We start from the raw sequence: 14450 nt of genomic DNA, 5'->3' as shown, positions 1-14450 counted from the left end.
CAAAGAATGTCCTCACAAATATAGCTATATAAACACTTATCCTGTGAGGACATGAGGCTACTTTTAGGAAAGACCTTCATGATGTAATTTTTTAAAAAAATGTGAGTTTTCGGTTTGTGGTGTGTTTCCAGGAACTGACTCTAAATTCATGTGGTGGAATAAAATGAATCACTCCAGTGGATAGTTTTCAGAATATTTATATTAAGTAGTTGCATAAAAAACAAAAACTATTGGTTGTCCAAACAATCCATCATCTGATAACACATTACCTAATTTCCCGGGGTGATCTCTGCTCACTTTCTCCAGTATTTAAGCTCCCTCTCTCAGACAGAACGATTAGCCCCCCCCTCCCTTCACAAACCGTAAAGCAGCCCGGCCAGAGTCCAGCGCTTCAAACAAACAACCATTGAAAACAAATTAGGTCATGATTCACCACCAGGCAAAGACCTCCAACCACTTGTTGGCTCAGTACACAACCCAGTCTGGTGAAAAAAAAACAAAAAAAATAAAGAATAGAATAGAAAATAAAATAGAAAATAATAAATAAATGAGAGTGAGGGCTGAGTACATGGTGTAAGGGAGAGGTTGTGGGTGCATTCAGGAAGAAGTATTTATGTGCTGTTGTGAGTCAGTTAACTGAGCTGAGGTTTGGTTACAGCGCACAACGCAGACACACACACAGAGCCGGGATTTACTCAAGCTAAAAGCTGATCTGCATCCACCGATCTGAGCAGCTGAGCAGCGCTAAGCACCAACTGAAGCTCCCGAGCAGCTACAGAAACGACAGAAAATGCCGTGGACGCACAGAACCGTCCTCCTCTGTGTTTGGTTCATCTACATCACATCATCACTGGTGGCGGGTGAGTGGGTGATTCTGACATTATTACAAATGTATGTTCGCAAACAAAAAGAGTCAGTCAAACAGAAACAAGAGAGATCACTTTAACACTACTTTCTGTAATTCATATGTCACAGTTTTTTATAAATAGTTAGCACATGGACTAATTTTGTAGTTTCAGATTCACTTTTGTTGGCCTCAAGAAAACAGGTTCACACGCAGATAAACAACAAAACAGGAAAGACGAGGACAGAACACAAATACTGTGACTATTAACAACTGCACAATTGTAATACAGCTTTATCAGACAACTCACATGTCACCTACAATAACAAATTATACTCTGACTGACTTCTGACATGATTTGGGTTGTATTAACAGACGGGTTTTTGTATTTAGCTTCAAAGTTAAATCCTGGATTCTATGCAAATAAATACTGTTTACTCAGTTTTATATCCCAGTTTTATATAGTTTTTTCTCTTATAAAGTTAATTCGGACACATTTGCATATAATAACATGTCTAACTGCACAAATGTGACTGTACAAATACACGAATTCTGCAATTTCAGATTAGTTGACCACAAAAAAGCAAAGTTGAATACTGACTCATATGTGTTTACTTCCATTTTTTATCTGCTATTGCACTTTCTGGGTATTTTTCATGCAATAGTTCATGATACTTTGCAAACAGAGACTAAAACTGCACATCTGGACTTATCAGACAGCTCTCGTGTCAGAACATCTGCAATAACAAATTCTACTCTGACTGGATTGAATTAACAGATGAGTTCTGTAGGAAGCTTGAAAACTGCAAAATTAAATCTATCATTCTCATTCATTCTATTCAATCATTCTATGCAAATAAATGCATTTACTTCCTGGTTTATTTATTTATTTTCTCTTGTAAAGTTGATTCAGACACATTTACATATAATTACCTGTCTAATATAATTACACGTCTGAATGCAGAAATGTGACTGTGCAAATAGACGAATTCTGTAATTTCAGATTAAATGGTTTCAAAAGTGCAAAGTTGAAGACTTGTTCATATGTGTTTACTTTTTTATAATTTTATCTGCTATCTGCACTTTCTGGGTATTTTTCATGCAATAGTTCCTGATAATTTGCAAACAGATATTACGGGACTGTGATTAGTTAAAACTGCACAACTCAAATAACAAATTTTAGTGACATGATCTGGACTCTACAATCAGATTTGTTTTATTTAGTTAGTTAAATCCTGGATTCTACGCAGATAAATATTCTATTTACTTCCTGTTTTATCTGCTGTATCTTTTGAATCTTTTATATTTTTGATGATATAGTTCCAGATAATTTGCAAACAGAAACTATATAGATTGAAAGTAGCAGTTAACACTACACAACTTTAATACAACCTTATGACACAACTCACATGTTATAGTCCAACGAGCTGGATTCTGATATTTGGACTATGCAATCACATGAACTTTGAAGTTAGTTTTAATAATTCAAGTTAAGTCCTGAATTCTATTCAGATAAATCCACAGTGTTTCCTTCCTCTTTTTATATTTTTAAATATGTTTGTGAAGATGATTCAGTCAAATAGAAAAAAACTTGTGCACTGTGATTATTTAACGTAGCACGACTACTTGCTGGAGAGTCAGAGCTGAACGCTAATCTAAATAAGTGGGTCTTCAGTTTTGATTCAGAAAGATTAGTATTGGTGTGAATGAACGTCAGGGGGAAGTTTGTTCCACAGTCTGGGAACAGTGACAGCAAAACAACACCCCACTGTTTATACCTGGACCCTGAGATACTAACAGAAGCTGAACCAAAGAACACAGAGCTCTGCCATGATCACTGAAAGTTAAAACCTCTGACAAGCAGGAGGCAGTCAGGCCATTAATGTCAACAACAGAAGTTAAAAAAATCGATTCTAAAACGAACTGGAAGCCAACGGAGTGACGACAGTAATGTGTTCCCTGTGCTGGAATAAGCTATTAAGAAAATAAATGAAAGCATTCTTTCTGTAGGGAAATGTCTCAGTAGAAGAGTAAAACTGAATTTGCTGCAACAATCTGTCTATTACTTTACATTCTGTTTTAAACTTACAAAGAGGATTTAACGTGAGCATGAGCAGGTATTTGTGATGCACTGAGGCCTGGTTAGTGAGACACCTGTGTCCTTCTGCGCCAGGTTTACAGGAAACGGATGAGGACGGTCACCGCTGCGCCGAGCTCAACAGCACCACATGGACGCAGTACCGGCAGAGAACCAAGCTGCAGGTCCAGTACCTGCTGCTGACCAGGCAGAACCCGGACTGTGCGCAGAGGTTCAACCAGGAGTCTCTCGCCAAGAGGAAATCCTTCTTCAACGAGTCCCGTCCCACGAAGGTCGTCATTCACGGGTACAGGTGAGGGGTGGACGCTTTAAAGGACCCGGAATCACTCACACAATCTATAAACTCTATTTATATCTTCTCATCAGTTTGGTGCGGGTGACGCTCAGATGTAACTTCATGCACCAGCAAGGATGAAGCCACAAATCAAAGATAAAGGAGTGAAACAGTCTTTGCTTTAAGCCCAAGATTTAAATCTACAAGATGCATTTTATTGAAAACATTTCTCAAGAAATGTCTAATATATTAGGACCACAGACCCCTAATGGTCTGTGGTGTAATTGCAAGAGGTCCGTGACAATAAAAACTTTTATCCTCCTGAGATCTAAGCTTTTGTTTGTTATGCATTTTTAATTTATCCAAGGTATTTGTCAGTATTAGAACCTAAAAAGAATAAAAAGGTAGTAGTAGAAGGAGGTAGTTTGTGGAAAGAAGAAAATGTCCTCATATGTGGACATGGGGATTATTCACTATATGTTAAAGAAAGTCACAAATGTGTAAGAACATATGACACGTGGCTGAGCAAAAGCAGAATTGCAAACAATGAAATCCCAATGTCGTCAAATGAGTATTTTATGTTGTAATTGATAGAATTTGTTAAATCTGTGCATCACATCAAACTAGAAAAGTTTTTAAGCATAAATAAAGAAGTTACAACCGTAAGATTTGATGAGGTTTTGCACCTTGTCCATTTTTGTCCCTGCGGAATGAATTTGCTGAAATGAACGCGTTATCATGTTCTTCTGCAGAAATGAAAGGTTTTCAAAGAGCCTTCATTCCCTGATCCCATTTTACGAACCACGTTTGTCTGGAAATAACTTGTTCGGTTGTTTAGTGTTTCCATTCACACAGGTTTTTAATGACTTTAATACCTATACTGTGCTTTTCCCCCTTTAAATAGTTATTGTGTGTGGTTTTGTAATTCAGTTCTGCAGAAGGAGACTTGAGCACCAGTAATTGCCTTTAATTGAGGCTATAATGACACTAATTACAGAGACGTGCAAAGTGCTTTTTACTATTTTTTAAATTTACTCCTGCATGTTGGTCCATCCTCACACTGTCGACCATCTTTAAAGAGTCACGTCTTTCTCTGTTCCTTCTTGTTTCCTTCAACCCCTCCATGATCCCACCCCCTGCCCCCCCGCCCCTCAGGGCCGTGGGCAGTAAACCGTCCTGGGTGACGAAGCTGGCCGAGGCCCTCCTCAGGGCTCAGGATGTGAACGTGGTGGTGGTGGACTGGGTCTACGGCGCCTCCTTCGCATACAACCTGGTGGTGGAGAATTACAAAGAGGTGGCTCTGCAGATCTCGGTCCTCATCAATCAGCTGCAGGTGAGGGAAACCTCACAGAACGGCCGAAGTGACACCTGATTTCACTGTGAACTGAGGATTTACAACCTCAGTGTGATCGAAAACTCTTTGCGTAAAGAGATCTGTGACAAAGAAAAGTTAATTTTCATTTTGACATACGCTCTGATCTGTTACAGACTTAAATATGATAAATAAGTCTCAGTTAAAATATTAAAATGCTAAAAGAAGTAAAGGGTAAGTAAATAAAAAACTTCTTAGAACTTAGAAATATCTAAATTTTAAATGTATTAGGGAATAAGAATAGAACAAACTGTTATCCCTTAATATTAAATCATTATTATTAATTTATGATTAATTATTCATCTAAACTGTGGGAAAGGCCATCATGATGTAATTCATAAAATTTTAAGGTTTCAGTTTCAGCATTTATGCAACAGCTTTATTTACAGCTTAGATGAATAATTAATGAATGTATTTCTGTTAGTACAGGGAATGATGAGTTCAACCTGATAATTGTGTTTTAAAGGAATTTGCTGTGGTTATACCAAACCAAGAACCTTTGAATTTGGGAAGTTTGCAGCATGAATTCAAAATTGATTTGTTGTGTGATATCCTATTGTTGTTCTTCCTATCGCTATGAGTTTGAGTTTCAAGCTGCTACAGCTACTTAATAGTAAAGATTAGTAAAGTGTGAAGGGCAGTGATTAGGAGAGTTTATTTAAATGAATATTTAGTTTAATGACATGCACAATAATGGAAATGTGATTATTTGGCTATTAGACCAGATTAGAACTATATGGGGTGGACTCGAAGGAGTTCTGCAGCAGTTCTGAAGTGAAATCAGACGATGGGAACCAGGGAGATTATATTTAAAGTTTAACAGCGATGATTGGCTGAAGGAGATTATTGCCAAATCTGATAATAGGATGAACTGGAAATACCAAGCGACTGTAGAAACAGGAAGAGAGAGATAAATGTGAATAACAGTCTTCATGGTAAAACGAACAAATATGGAAAACGTTAAAAATAATCTTATCCAACTTATCTGACAGACACATGGATGCGAACTTGAGTCTTTCCACTTCATCGGGGTCAGTCTGGGGGCTCACGTCGCTGGGTTTGTTGGGACTCTGTTCGAAGGAAGGATTGGGAGAATCACAGGTGAGTCCCCATCGTCTCCACATCATCATACAGCAACAAAAATATACTAAAATAAACACCAGCACTGTCAATGCTACAGCCTTCTGTACCTCTGCTGGTAATGGCTGCAAGTGTCTTTGGTTTGTGCTTAATCACCTTCTTTTTAATGAAAAAAATATATATATACTTTTTGTAGTTTATGTTGCAGCCCTGGAGTCAGATCTACATTAAAAATATATTAAATAAGTGACTGGATACGTGTTCTTCCCTTTTAAAGTGACCAACCAAGCGAACTAGTTTTCTAAAATTCAAATAACAGCATCTAGTAAGGTTACAGAGGAAGTCTAACTGAGACTCAAACTGCAACCAAAGTTGTATCTACTAGTTACTGACTTTGATGCCTTTGATATGTTCCAATATATCGCAGAAAGATCGCAGAAAAGTCGAAGGGCTCAAATATTTTTCTCTATCACAGAATAATGCTCTATCACTGATAAGGCCTGCAGTTCCACTCCTGACCAGATAATAACGTTGTGATGCATTAATGGTAGAGGGGGCGCTGTTGAGCTCCTGCGAGCTCAAATCCTGTGAGGTGAAGAAGACCAGCAGCGAGTGAGACGAAGCAGGTGGAGCGTGTTAGTCAGTGACACACAGACAAAAGTTTTAAAAGAAGTTGTGAAAACGATTATCTTTTTTAGCAAGGTCGATTCCACCGCTGTATGTTGTATGATTGAAGTCTGTGTGATTAACGGGGGCAAGTTTTGTCCCGTTTTACTTTGTTTATTCCACTAAATGTCTTTGTATTTGAAGATATAAGCTCAAGGCCTAGTAATGATCCATGTCTGTATTCAAATATTTCAGAGTGCTTCAATTATTTTTCTTATTTAAAGAAGCCAGATAGATAGTCACTAGTTTGTTGAACATAAATGCGAAACACAATAACCAGTTTTGTTAATTTAAAAAAAAAAAAAAAAATATGTGATAGTGTTTATTTTGCACATGCATGCTACATATATATCCACATCTAAATTAATCTACTGCAAAATTAACATTTTAGCCCACGACCCTCCCCCTGGATTCAGCTTTAACCCTCCACTGGGAAGAATCTGTGCACCCCTCCAGATGTAAAGGGTTCCACCACATTATATTCACCCTTATTCAGTTTGCAAAAGCAATAAGAGATGACATTTTGGAAAAATGTGGTGTTGCTGTACCTCTAAGCAGAGGCTCTTGAACATTTTCTGGCAGAAAAACTTTTTCCAGAAAAATATTTTCTATATATATCTACACATACGATATATTATCAACGACGGAGGAGGCAGCTGCTGCAAAAGGTTGAATTTGTCGTATAAAGCCCCCGTTCATTCACTGGTTGAAGGAATAAAGCTGAGCTGTGCAGTATTGTTGGTGGATTGTGAAGCAGCGTTGGCAGCGGCGCAGACGTCGGAGGTCTGGGCGTCTCCGTGGAGTCTCTAACAGAGCCTCAGTGTGACCGTCGGTGATTGGAGAGGCTCTTTAAAGGACAACGGCACTTTGATAAGAGACAGTGTGAAGCTGTGTGGAGAGGCTGAGCCCCCCCTCATCCCGCAACGCACCACCCTCAACACAACACGCCACTGTTCGCTTGTTTATATCGGGTCTGTTCTGTCTGAGTGGGGCGGCTCGTGTGGGTTCGGTGTGGACGTGGACGCTTCACAGACTGGAACAACAGGAGTAGATTTAGAAAAACAACAGCGTGTGTCTCCAAAGTGCTGATAAATTTACATCTTCAAGATTTAAAAAGGAGAAAGTTCACTGACTTTTTTCTTTTAGACGATTAAAAACTGACCGAAAACTAAGGCAACTCATCACTGCTCGGCTTTTCTGTGGGTGGTGCACACTGGAAGGAATTCTTCAGATTAATCTTTCAGATAGCACCACCACGCACGCTTTCATACCTGAGATGCAGGATGCACAAATACGCCATGACCTGGATGACTGAGAACCTTCACAGACGTTTTATTTCCATGACAAGTAACGCTAGAGTCTATTTCCCCTCGAAATGTGCTGACAGTCGGTCAAATTAAAAAGAGGTGACAGGAAATAAGAGTCAAGAAAGCTACAGTGAGGATGGTGAAGTCATTTAATAATTATTTTTGGATTCTTTACGTGTCTTACAAATCCACACTGTATAAAAATATCCAGCCACAGAGAGACTTTATTTATGGGACCGAGTGTAGCTGCAACATAAAAAACCTAAGAAAAACAGAACTCCTCAAATAAAACTGCTTATGAAGTTTAAACACTGTAAACTACTCACTTGTCTGTGCTTTTCTACACGGCCACAGTTTTTTAATAAGTTCTCCTCTTTGTCGTCCAGCCCTTGATCCTGCAGGACCCATGTTTAAAGGAGCGGACACCTACGACCGGCTGGACCCCTCTGACGCCATGTTTGTGGACGCCATCCACACGGACTCTGACTGTGAGACAACTTCGTCCTCATATGAGGACGTTAAGTTTTAGGTTTTATTGGAGCTTATTCTGCTTCATTTAAACCCGTTGTCCTCAGTAGTGGATGTTTTAGGCTGCCACCTAGCGAAGGGTTATCAACAGCAACGAGCTACAACGCCGTTAATTATCAAGTACAGTTTTTAAACTACCACTTCCCGTTCAAAGATGGTGCTTGGTTTGTTATACGTCTTAGGTCCTACTGATCCCACATACCTTTTAGAAATTAAAAATGCAAAGCAAACAAAAGCTCAGACGGTGCAGTTTGAGTGGAGCTGAGGCAGACATGTAGCAAACAGCGAGGACACCCACCTGACTGTCCTTGCATCAACTTCTGCATGTATTTAAAGTAACAGAGAGCTGTGCTGTGTTTGTGGTTTCTAGTAGTGGGTCAGTTTATAACTGCCACCTCTATAACCAATCACCACATAGCATTTTTACGTTAAGATTCTTCTAAATATTATATATACAATTGAGTTGATTGGAAGTTATTTATAAATATATTGTAGTAACTGTTGACATGTGATAAATCCACACTTCTTTATATTAAATCTCTAATAAAGAGGAGCAAGAACAAACCTTGGAGCAGGTCATTTGATTTAGTTGACATTTTAGTGATATCTGGTCACTTCTTTTATTAATAAGTGATTGTTTCCGTAATAAATAATCATAGATTTTGTAAAGACATGATCATAGGGAACATAAAAAACATTATTTTTTTACTTTTAATAAAAATGCATGCAAGGTGTATCCCATGGACTCAGTTATATACTGACCCTAGTACTGAATTATTATTTTCATTATAACATTACAGGAGGGTAAGATTTAGTGCAGCATTCATTTACACTAGTGTACCTAATAAACTGGCAGGTAGGTGCATATAGTGCATGTATGTATCCATGCACAAAGTAAGGTTATACTTAGGGCTCTTTTGTTGTAGGTTGCATGAACAACTTTGCATGAACAAGCAGATTGTACCTATAAATACTGTAAAAAAGGAAGCACTGTGGTCGTGTGTTTTCCCCTCTTGCTTTTTTTTACATTTTTACAAACTCTATTAATGAGGTTTTTCTTTGTGCATCATCAGACTTTGGCATCTCCATCCCCGTGGGTCACGTGGACTTCTTTCTGAACGGAGGGAAGGACCAGACCGGATGCACCCGCTCCAGGTTTGCCTCAAGTAAGTGCTGCCCCGGCTGAAACCTGCACACGCGCAGATTCCTGAATCCTCTCCGGCTGTGACGCTCCCCACACATGTGGCTCTCGTGTGCTGTCAGTTCTTGTGTACTTCCCAGTGTATGGCTACGTGATCTGCGACCACATGAGGGCGCTGCACGTCTACATGAGCGCGCTGAACGGCTCGTGCCCGTTGGTGGGGATCCCGTGCCCCACGTACGACGACTTCCTGGAGGGACAGTGCATGAGCTGTGACGTGTTTCAAGGGACGTGTCCAGTGATAGGTAGTAACCTGCTGGTGTCTGTGTGGCTTAATACTGAGTAACTGAAGCATCAACTAATACTCTGGTGCTTACAATTAAAAAAATATATATTAACATGGACCTGAAGGAGACAAAGACTATTAATACTAATACTTATGCACCATATACTAATCCAACAATATTTATAATGAAGCACTTCTAAAGTAAACATCTCAATAATTTAATTTAACTGGTGACTGAACATTCTTCATCCTCAGCTTTATTTTAATTTATTGTAACTATAAATAATTTTATATGACACAAGCTTCATTGGGGCTAATGGTTAAAAGATTAATTTACCAATTAACTCTGAGCAAAAAGCATTGAAGAATGTATTTTGTAGTTGGTGAGTATTTTTCCAATCCTATCATCTACACGGCACCATTAAATAGCTGCAAATGTTCACATTTTTAAAGCAGGGGATAATACTTACAAACAACAACAACAACAAAAAAAACAGTTTAAACTGGGAACAACATTTTTAACGTTTGCATGTTTGCTTAGAAACTCTGCACAAGGTTTAGGTACTAAAAGTTCAGAACACTGTAAGGGAGTCAAAACCATTGGAACAGCATGTAAAAAGCAAATTCTCACCATTTAACCTCTGAGACTTTAATTTGCTTTGCATTGAAGACAACGAATATCCGTCCAAATCAGCATCTTCAAATAGTAATAAAGTCCCTGGAAAATACTCCAGATAATTAAGATAAAAGTGCAGGAAAGCAGCTAATTTACACTTAAAGCTTAGATAGGAAAGAGTTTAGGCGTTAACTGTGAAGAGAAGATGCTTTTAAAACCTGCGCCATGAATAGATATATTTATTTAATTTAGTCGAACAGCGAAAAGCAGTCACGGTTCTCATTTCATTCGGTTTTTTAAGGTTTTCCTGTGGATCCAGTCGGTCATGACGCTCAGATTAAAGGCTCAGACCGTTGTTCCTGATAGTTCTTTAGTCTGGAAGCTTTGAAGTCACTGTAATGGACCTTTCCATCCATCAGACCGAAGAGGGAGAGAGGAAAAGAGTAAAAATAGTTAATAAGTGTTAAACTTGTTTTCTGCTGAGCCTCAGTGTCGCCTGTAGATCTGACACTGGACTCGTCACACGGCTGCTTTTGGCAGCTTCTTATCGTTACGACCCCGTGATTCTCCAACACAGGCCGATACAGGCCACACACTTAGTGCACATGACCTGTGACGTAAGTGTGTGTGTGTGTGTGTGTGTGTGTGTGTGTGTTTCAGGTTTATCAAAAAACAGTGGCATAACCGTTTCTCCGATCCCAAGAGAGAAAAGACTTTTCCTCCTCACAACGTCTTCACCACCTTTTTGCGGTGAGCTCCTCTCTTATTTAGAAATTATACGCAATTGTATCCTTTTTTTTTTTAAACCCAATAACTTTCCCTTTTTCATAACTGCTCTGACGTTCCTCTGCTCAGCTCATCACATCCTGCTGATGCTGGAGGTTTTTCCCCTGGATAAGAGCGCCGAGCTGGAGGTGACACTGAGGACCGAGGACCAGGAAACAAAGCAGACGCTCAGGCTGTAAGTGCTGCACATCCACAGATCCCTCTGTTTAATGTGGAGCATGTGGAGGCCCGACCCACTGTCCTGCACAAAATCATCCCCTGAAAATATGTGCATGCAGGATAAAGCGTATTCGTGGCCTCATTTAGTTCGTGGCCACTTTGCACGATTTCTGCAGATTCGTCCCTTGCGCATGTTGTAAATCTCTTGTTCTTGATTCATATCTGGTGACTAAATTCCACGGAACCCACTGCTGCGTTTGTGACCTGGTGCATTATCCGGCAGGAAGCAGAATAATAACCCATAAAGGGGGTGCACACGGTCAGCAATAATACTCAGCTTAAACTGTGATTTATTAGCTACTAAGGGTCCAGAAGTGTGTCAGGAAAGCATTTCCTCGCACCATTACAACCTCGTCTGAGGCCAGGATGTTTTGACACAAGCGAGGCTGCATGAACGGATACGAATGAAAGTTTAATGAAGGTTTTTTTTTGTTTCTTTTCACTGAATCTGAGCCCAATGCAGCCTCAGATTAAACGTTCTTCTGCTGTTGTAGTCTACTAGCCTCTTGGTTGGTTCGTATTGAGTCGCCTTTCTGTGAGGTCCAACCGCTCTCTGCAGAACCAAAGTCGTATTATAATTTGCGTTGCACCACAGATGTCGTATTTTTCCCTCTATCCTGATGTCTGGAGCGAAGATTAAACCCTGCACTGCGTTGCTGCGGCATGACTCTGTGATTGGATGGTTGCATAGATAAGCAGGCAGGAGTTACTGACAGAGTGAATGCACAAGTTAAAATAAGAAAAACAAAGGGAGGATGAAGTGACAGTGATGATACTAATGGAAACACTGATAACAGCAGTTCTGCAAACACATTCCAGTTAAGGCTTTATTTAGTCCTTGTAAAACTTCAATTTCAATCAATTACAGCAAAATCTAAACTCTTGCATCCAACCAGAAGTTTAAGTAGAGCAAAAGTCAGAATTTTTTTTCTGCTCCCTATATTCAGCCCTGTGTAACAGGCTCCAACGCAGCTTGTATGTAATTTTCTGCGCATATTCTTCCCAGAAAAGGTGAGTAGGCAGATTCTATTTTAGAAGGAGATGTGTATGTTTCCAGCCAGGTGCAAAAGGAAACACTGAGAGAGGAAAATGCCTGCGTATCAGCGTATACATGCTGTACGTTCTGGTTTGAGATTTAAAGAGGTAAAGCAAACAGATCTGCTGCAGTTCTGTTAAATCCAGGTAATAAACTCTGAATGTAGCAACTGTCCGCTGTGATGTACGTTGATTATCCGTCGTGTCTTCACTGCGTGTGTGTGTGCGTGTGTTGCAGTCACACGGGTACGACCGTATACAGGAAGGTGATGATTCACCACGTGGCTTTGTGTAAGATCAACACCATCAGCCTGAAGAACACGGGAGCGTTCTACAGACAGGGAGAGATCCACGTCAAGTCTGTTTGTGTCTCCGAGTTCCCCTCAGCCAGGTAGAGTTTACCCAGTTTACAGAGCGGATAAACGTTGTTCTGTTTCTACACTAAGACTCAAACATCTCATCTGGGTCAATATATAGTTACGTGACTTTTTGAGTTTAACATGGTTGAGAGTTAAAACCAACATGGCTGCCTCAAATAAAAAAAAAGCTAATTTCATTACTGTTTAGCTAATTAGAAGGTGGTTACTGTTCATTTAGTTGACATTTTAGTGATATCTAATTGTTTTTATTAATAAGTGATTGTTTCCATAAATAAAAATGATGGATTTTATAAAGACATGATCATAATGAATATAAAAATCATATATTTCTTTACTTATAATAAATATGCAGGATATACACCATGAACTTCAAAAGTCCCTAATTATATATTGATATATTTCACCATAGCCTCATAGACTTAACTCTTATCAGAACATGAACCTGGTAATTCTCCTTTTGGGTTTAATTATGTGTTTTAGCTGATACAGGGAAATACCTGTATGTACCTCTGCACACAACTGGATGATCCTACAACCAATCAGAGCCATTTTGTTGTAAAAGAAAATTCAACTCCACAGCTGACGTGTATGATTACGTCCAGATATTATTCAAGGCATAATCAGTTCTCAGTGGAGCGACTCCAGATCAAAAAAGAAATTGTGGGTTTGGATGTTGGTCTCGTTTCTAGGTTCTTTAAACTTTCTGATTAGTTAACATGAAAATACACAAAAATAATCCTTTAAACAACAACGAGACGCTCTACATGAAACCCTGTGGACCTGTTCCATTGTTTTTACGTCCTCTGACCAATATTCATTCTTTATTTTCTTCTTCTTCTTTTTTTAAAGTTTAAATTTACTTCTTGTGTTTTTGTATTCCAGGCACGAAGAGCCGATTTGTGTGAACCACTTTTACGTCAGACGACGAACTGCGTGGTCACATGACTTTGTGAACGTTTGCGGCTTCTGAAGACAAAAAAAAAAAAAAAAAATCCGTTGCATGGAGTAGGTTTCACATTTTTTCCATCTCACTTTACATTAGGGAACAATAATCAGCTAAACATCAGTGTGCAGAGACAGAGAACCATTGTCGATTAGATAACATGCTCATTTTTCAACTTTGTGAGTGAACTGTGAAGAAATATATTATTTTTTTTATTTGTTTTTGTCAGACTCTGTCATTTAGTTTTGCCTCTTAGCTCACTGCTACCTCTCAGAAGTGGTTATAAAGTCAAACCTATTCCCATTCTCATCTGGTTTTGTTTTGTATGTTCTCATAGTTTGAGCATTGAAGAGATTTTTTTTGTTGCTGTGGTTGTGAAAAGAAGATGTAGCGGTATGCAAACTTGGCAGCTGAGGTGAAGTTTTTTTTTTTTATTTCCTCATGGAAATAGGGGAGGAGTAGGGGGAGCTAAAGCAAATGGCTTCTCCCTGGCTCTTATTATTTTACTACTATTATTATGTTAATTATTATTTTTTTGGTTAATGCGTAAATCATTTAAAGTATAGTTCTAGAGGCTAAAGACAACATTTATCCCTTATTTTTAATCTCATTGCTCTAAATCAACAACAGCCCGATAACACATTTCACAGTGTCCATGTGTGCACAAAATATTAGTTTCACAGACACGCGTTTCTATAGAGGGTATACAGTGACGTCACTTCCGTCCAGGGACACGCCCCCCTGAGCGATAAAAACACGGTGAAACGTATCATTAAGTACAGAGACACCGGGAAAAATGTGGATAATCAGATCAAATTAAGGACAATAGGACTCGACAATGATCCAAACGAACTAGTGTGGATTTGGAAAAGTGG

At 39.1% G+C, this 14450-nt stretch overlaps 1 protein-coding gene across 2 annotated transcripts; it reads left to right on the top strand.

Moving 5' to 3' along the window:
* Positions 1 to 421: 421 nt before the first annotated feature.
* On the top strand, positions 422 to 13880 carry pla1a (phospholipase A1 member A). Of its 2 annotated transcripts, none has more exons than XM_047602019.1 (11): positions 422 to 860; positions 3018 to 3234; positions 4372 to 4549; positions 5581 to 5689; positions 8028 to 8129; positions 9243 to 9335; positions 9451 to 9615; positions 10873 to 10962; positions 11068 to 11173; positions 12491 to 12643; positions 13515 to 13880. In XM_047602019.1, the coding sequence occupies exons 1-11, from the start codon at positions 791 to 793 to the stop codon at positions 13600 to 13602; spliced, it is 1371 nt and encodes a 456-aa protein (XP_047457975.1). In that variant the 5' UTR covers positions 422 to 790; the 3' UTR covers positions 13603 to 13880. The 2 variants fall into 2 exon arrangements, with proteins under 2 accessions (XP_047457975.1, XP_047457974.1); XM_047602018.1 differs by having other exon boundaries at positions 9433 to 9615.
* Positions 13881 to 14450: the final 570 nt, after the last annotated feature.

Source organism: Mugil cephalus, chromosome 12 (genome assembly GCF_022458985.1).
Source record: "Mugil cephalus isolate CIBA_MC_2020 chromosome 12, CIBA_Mcephalus_1.1, whole genome shotgun sequence".
NCBI lineage: Eukaryota > Metazoa > Chordata > Actinopteri > Mugiliformes > Mugilidae > Mugil > Mugil cephalus.
This window is presented reverse-complemented; position numbering and strand designations above follow the sequence as displayed.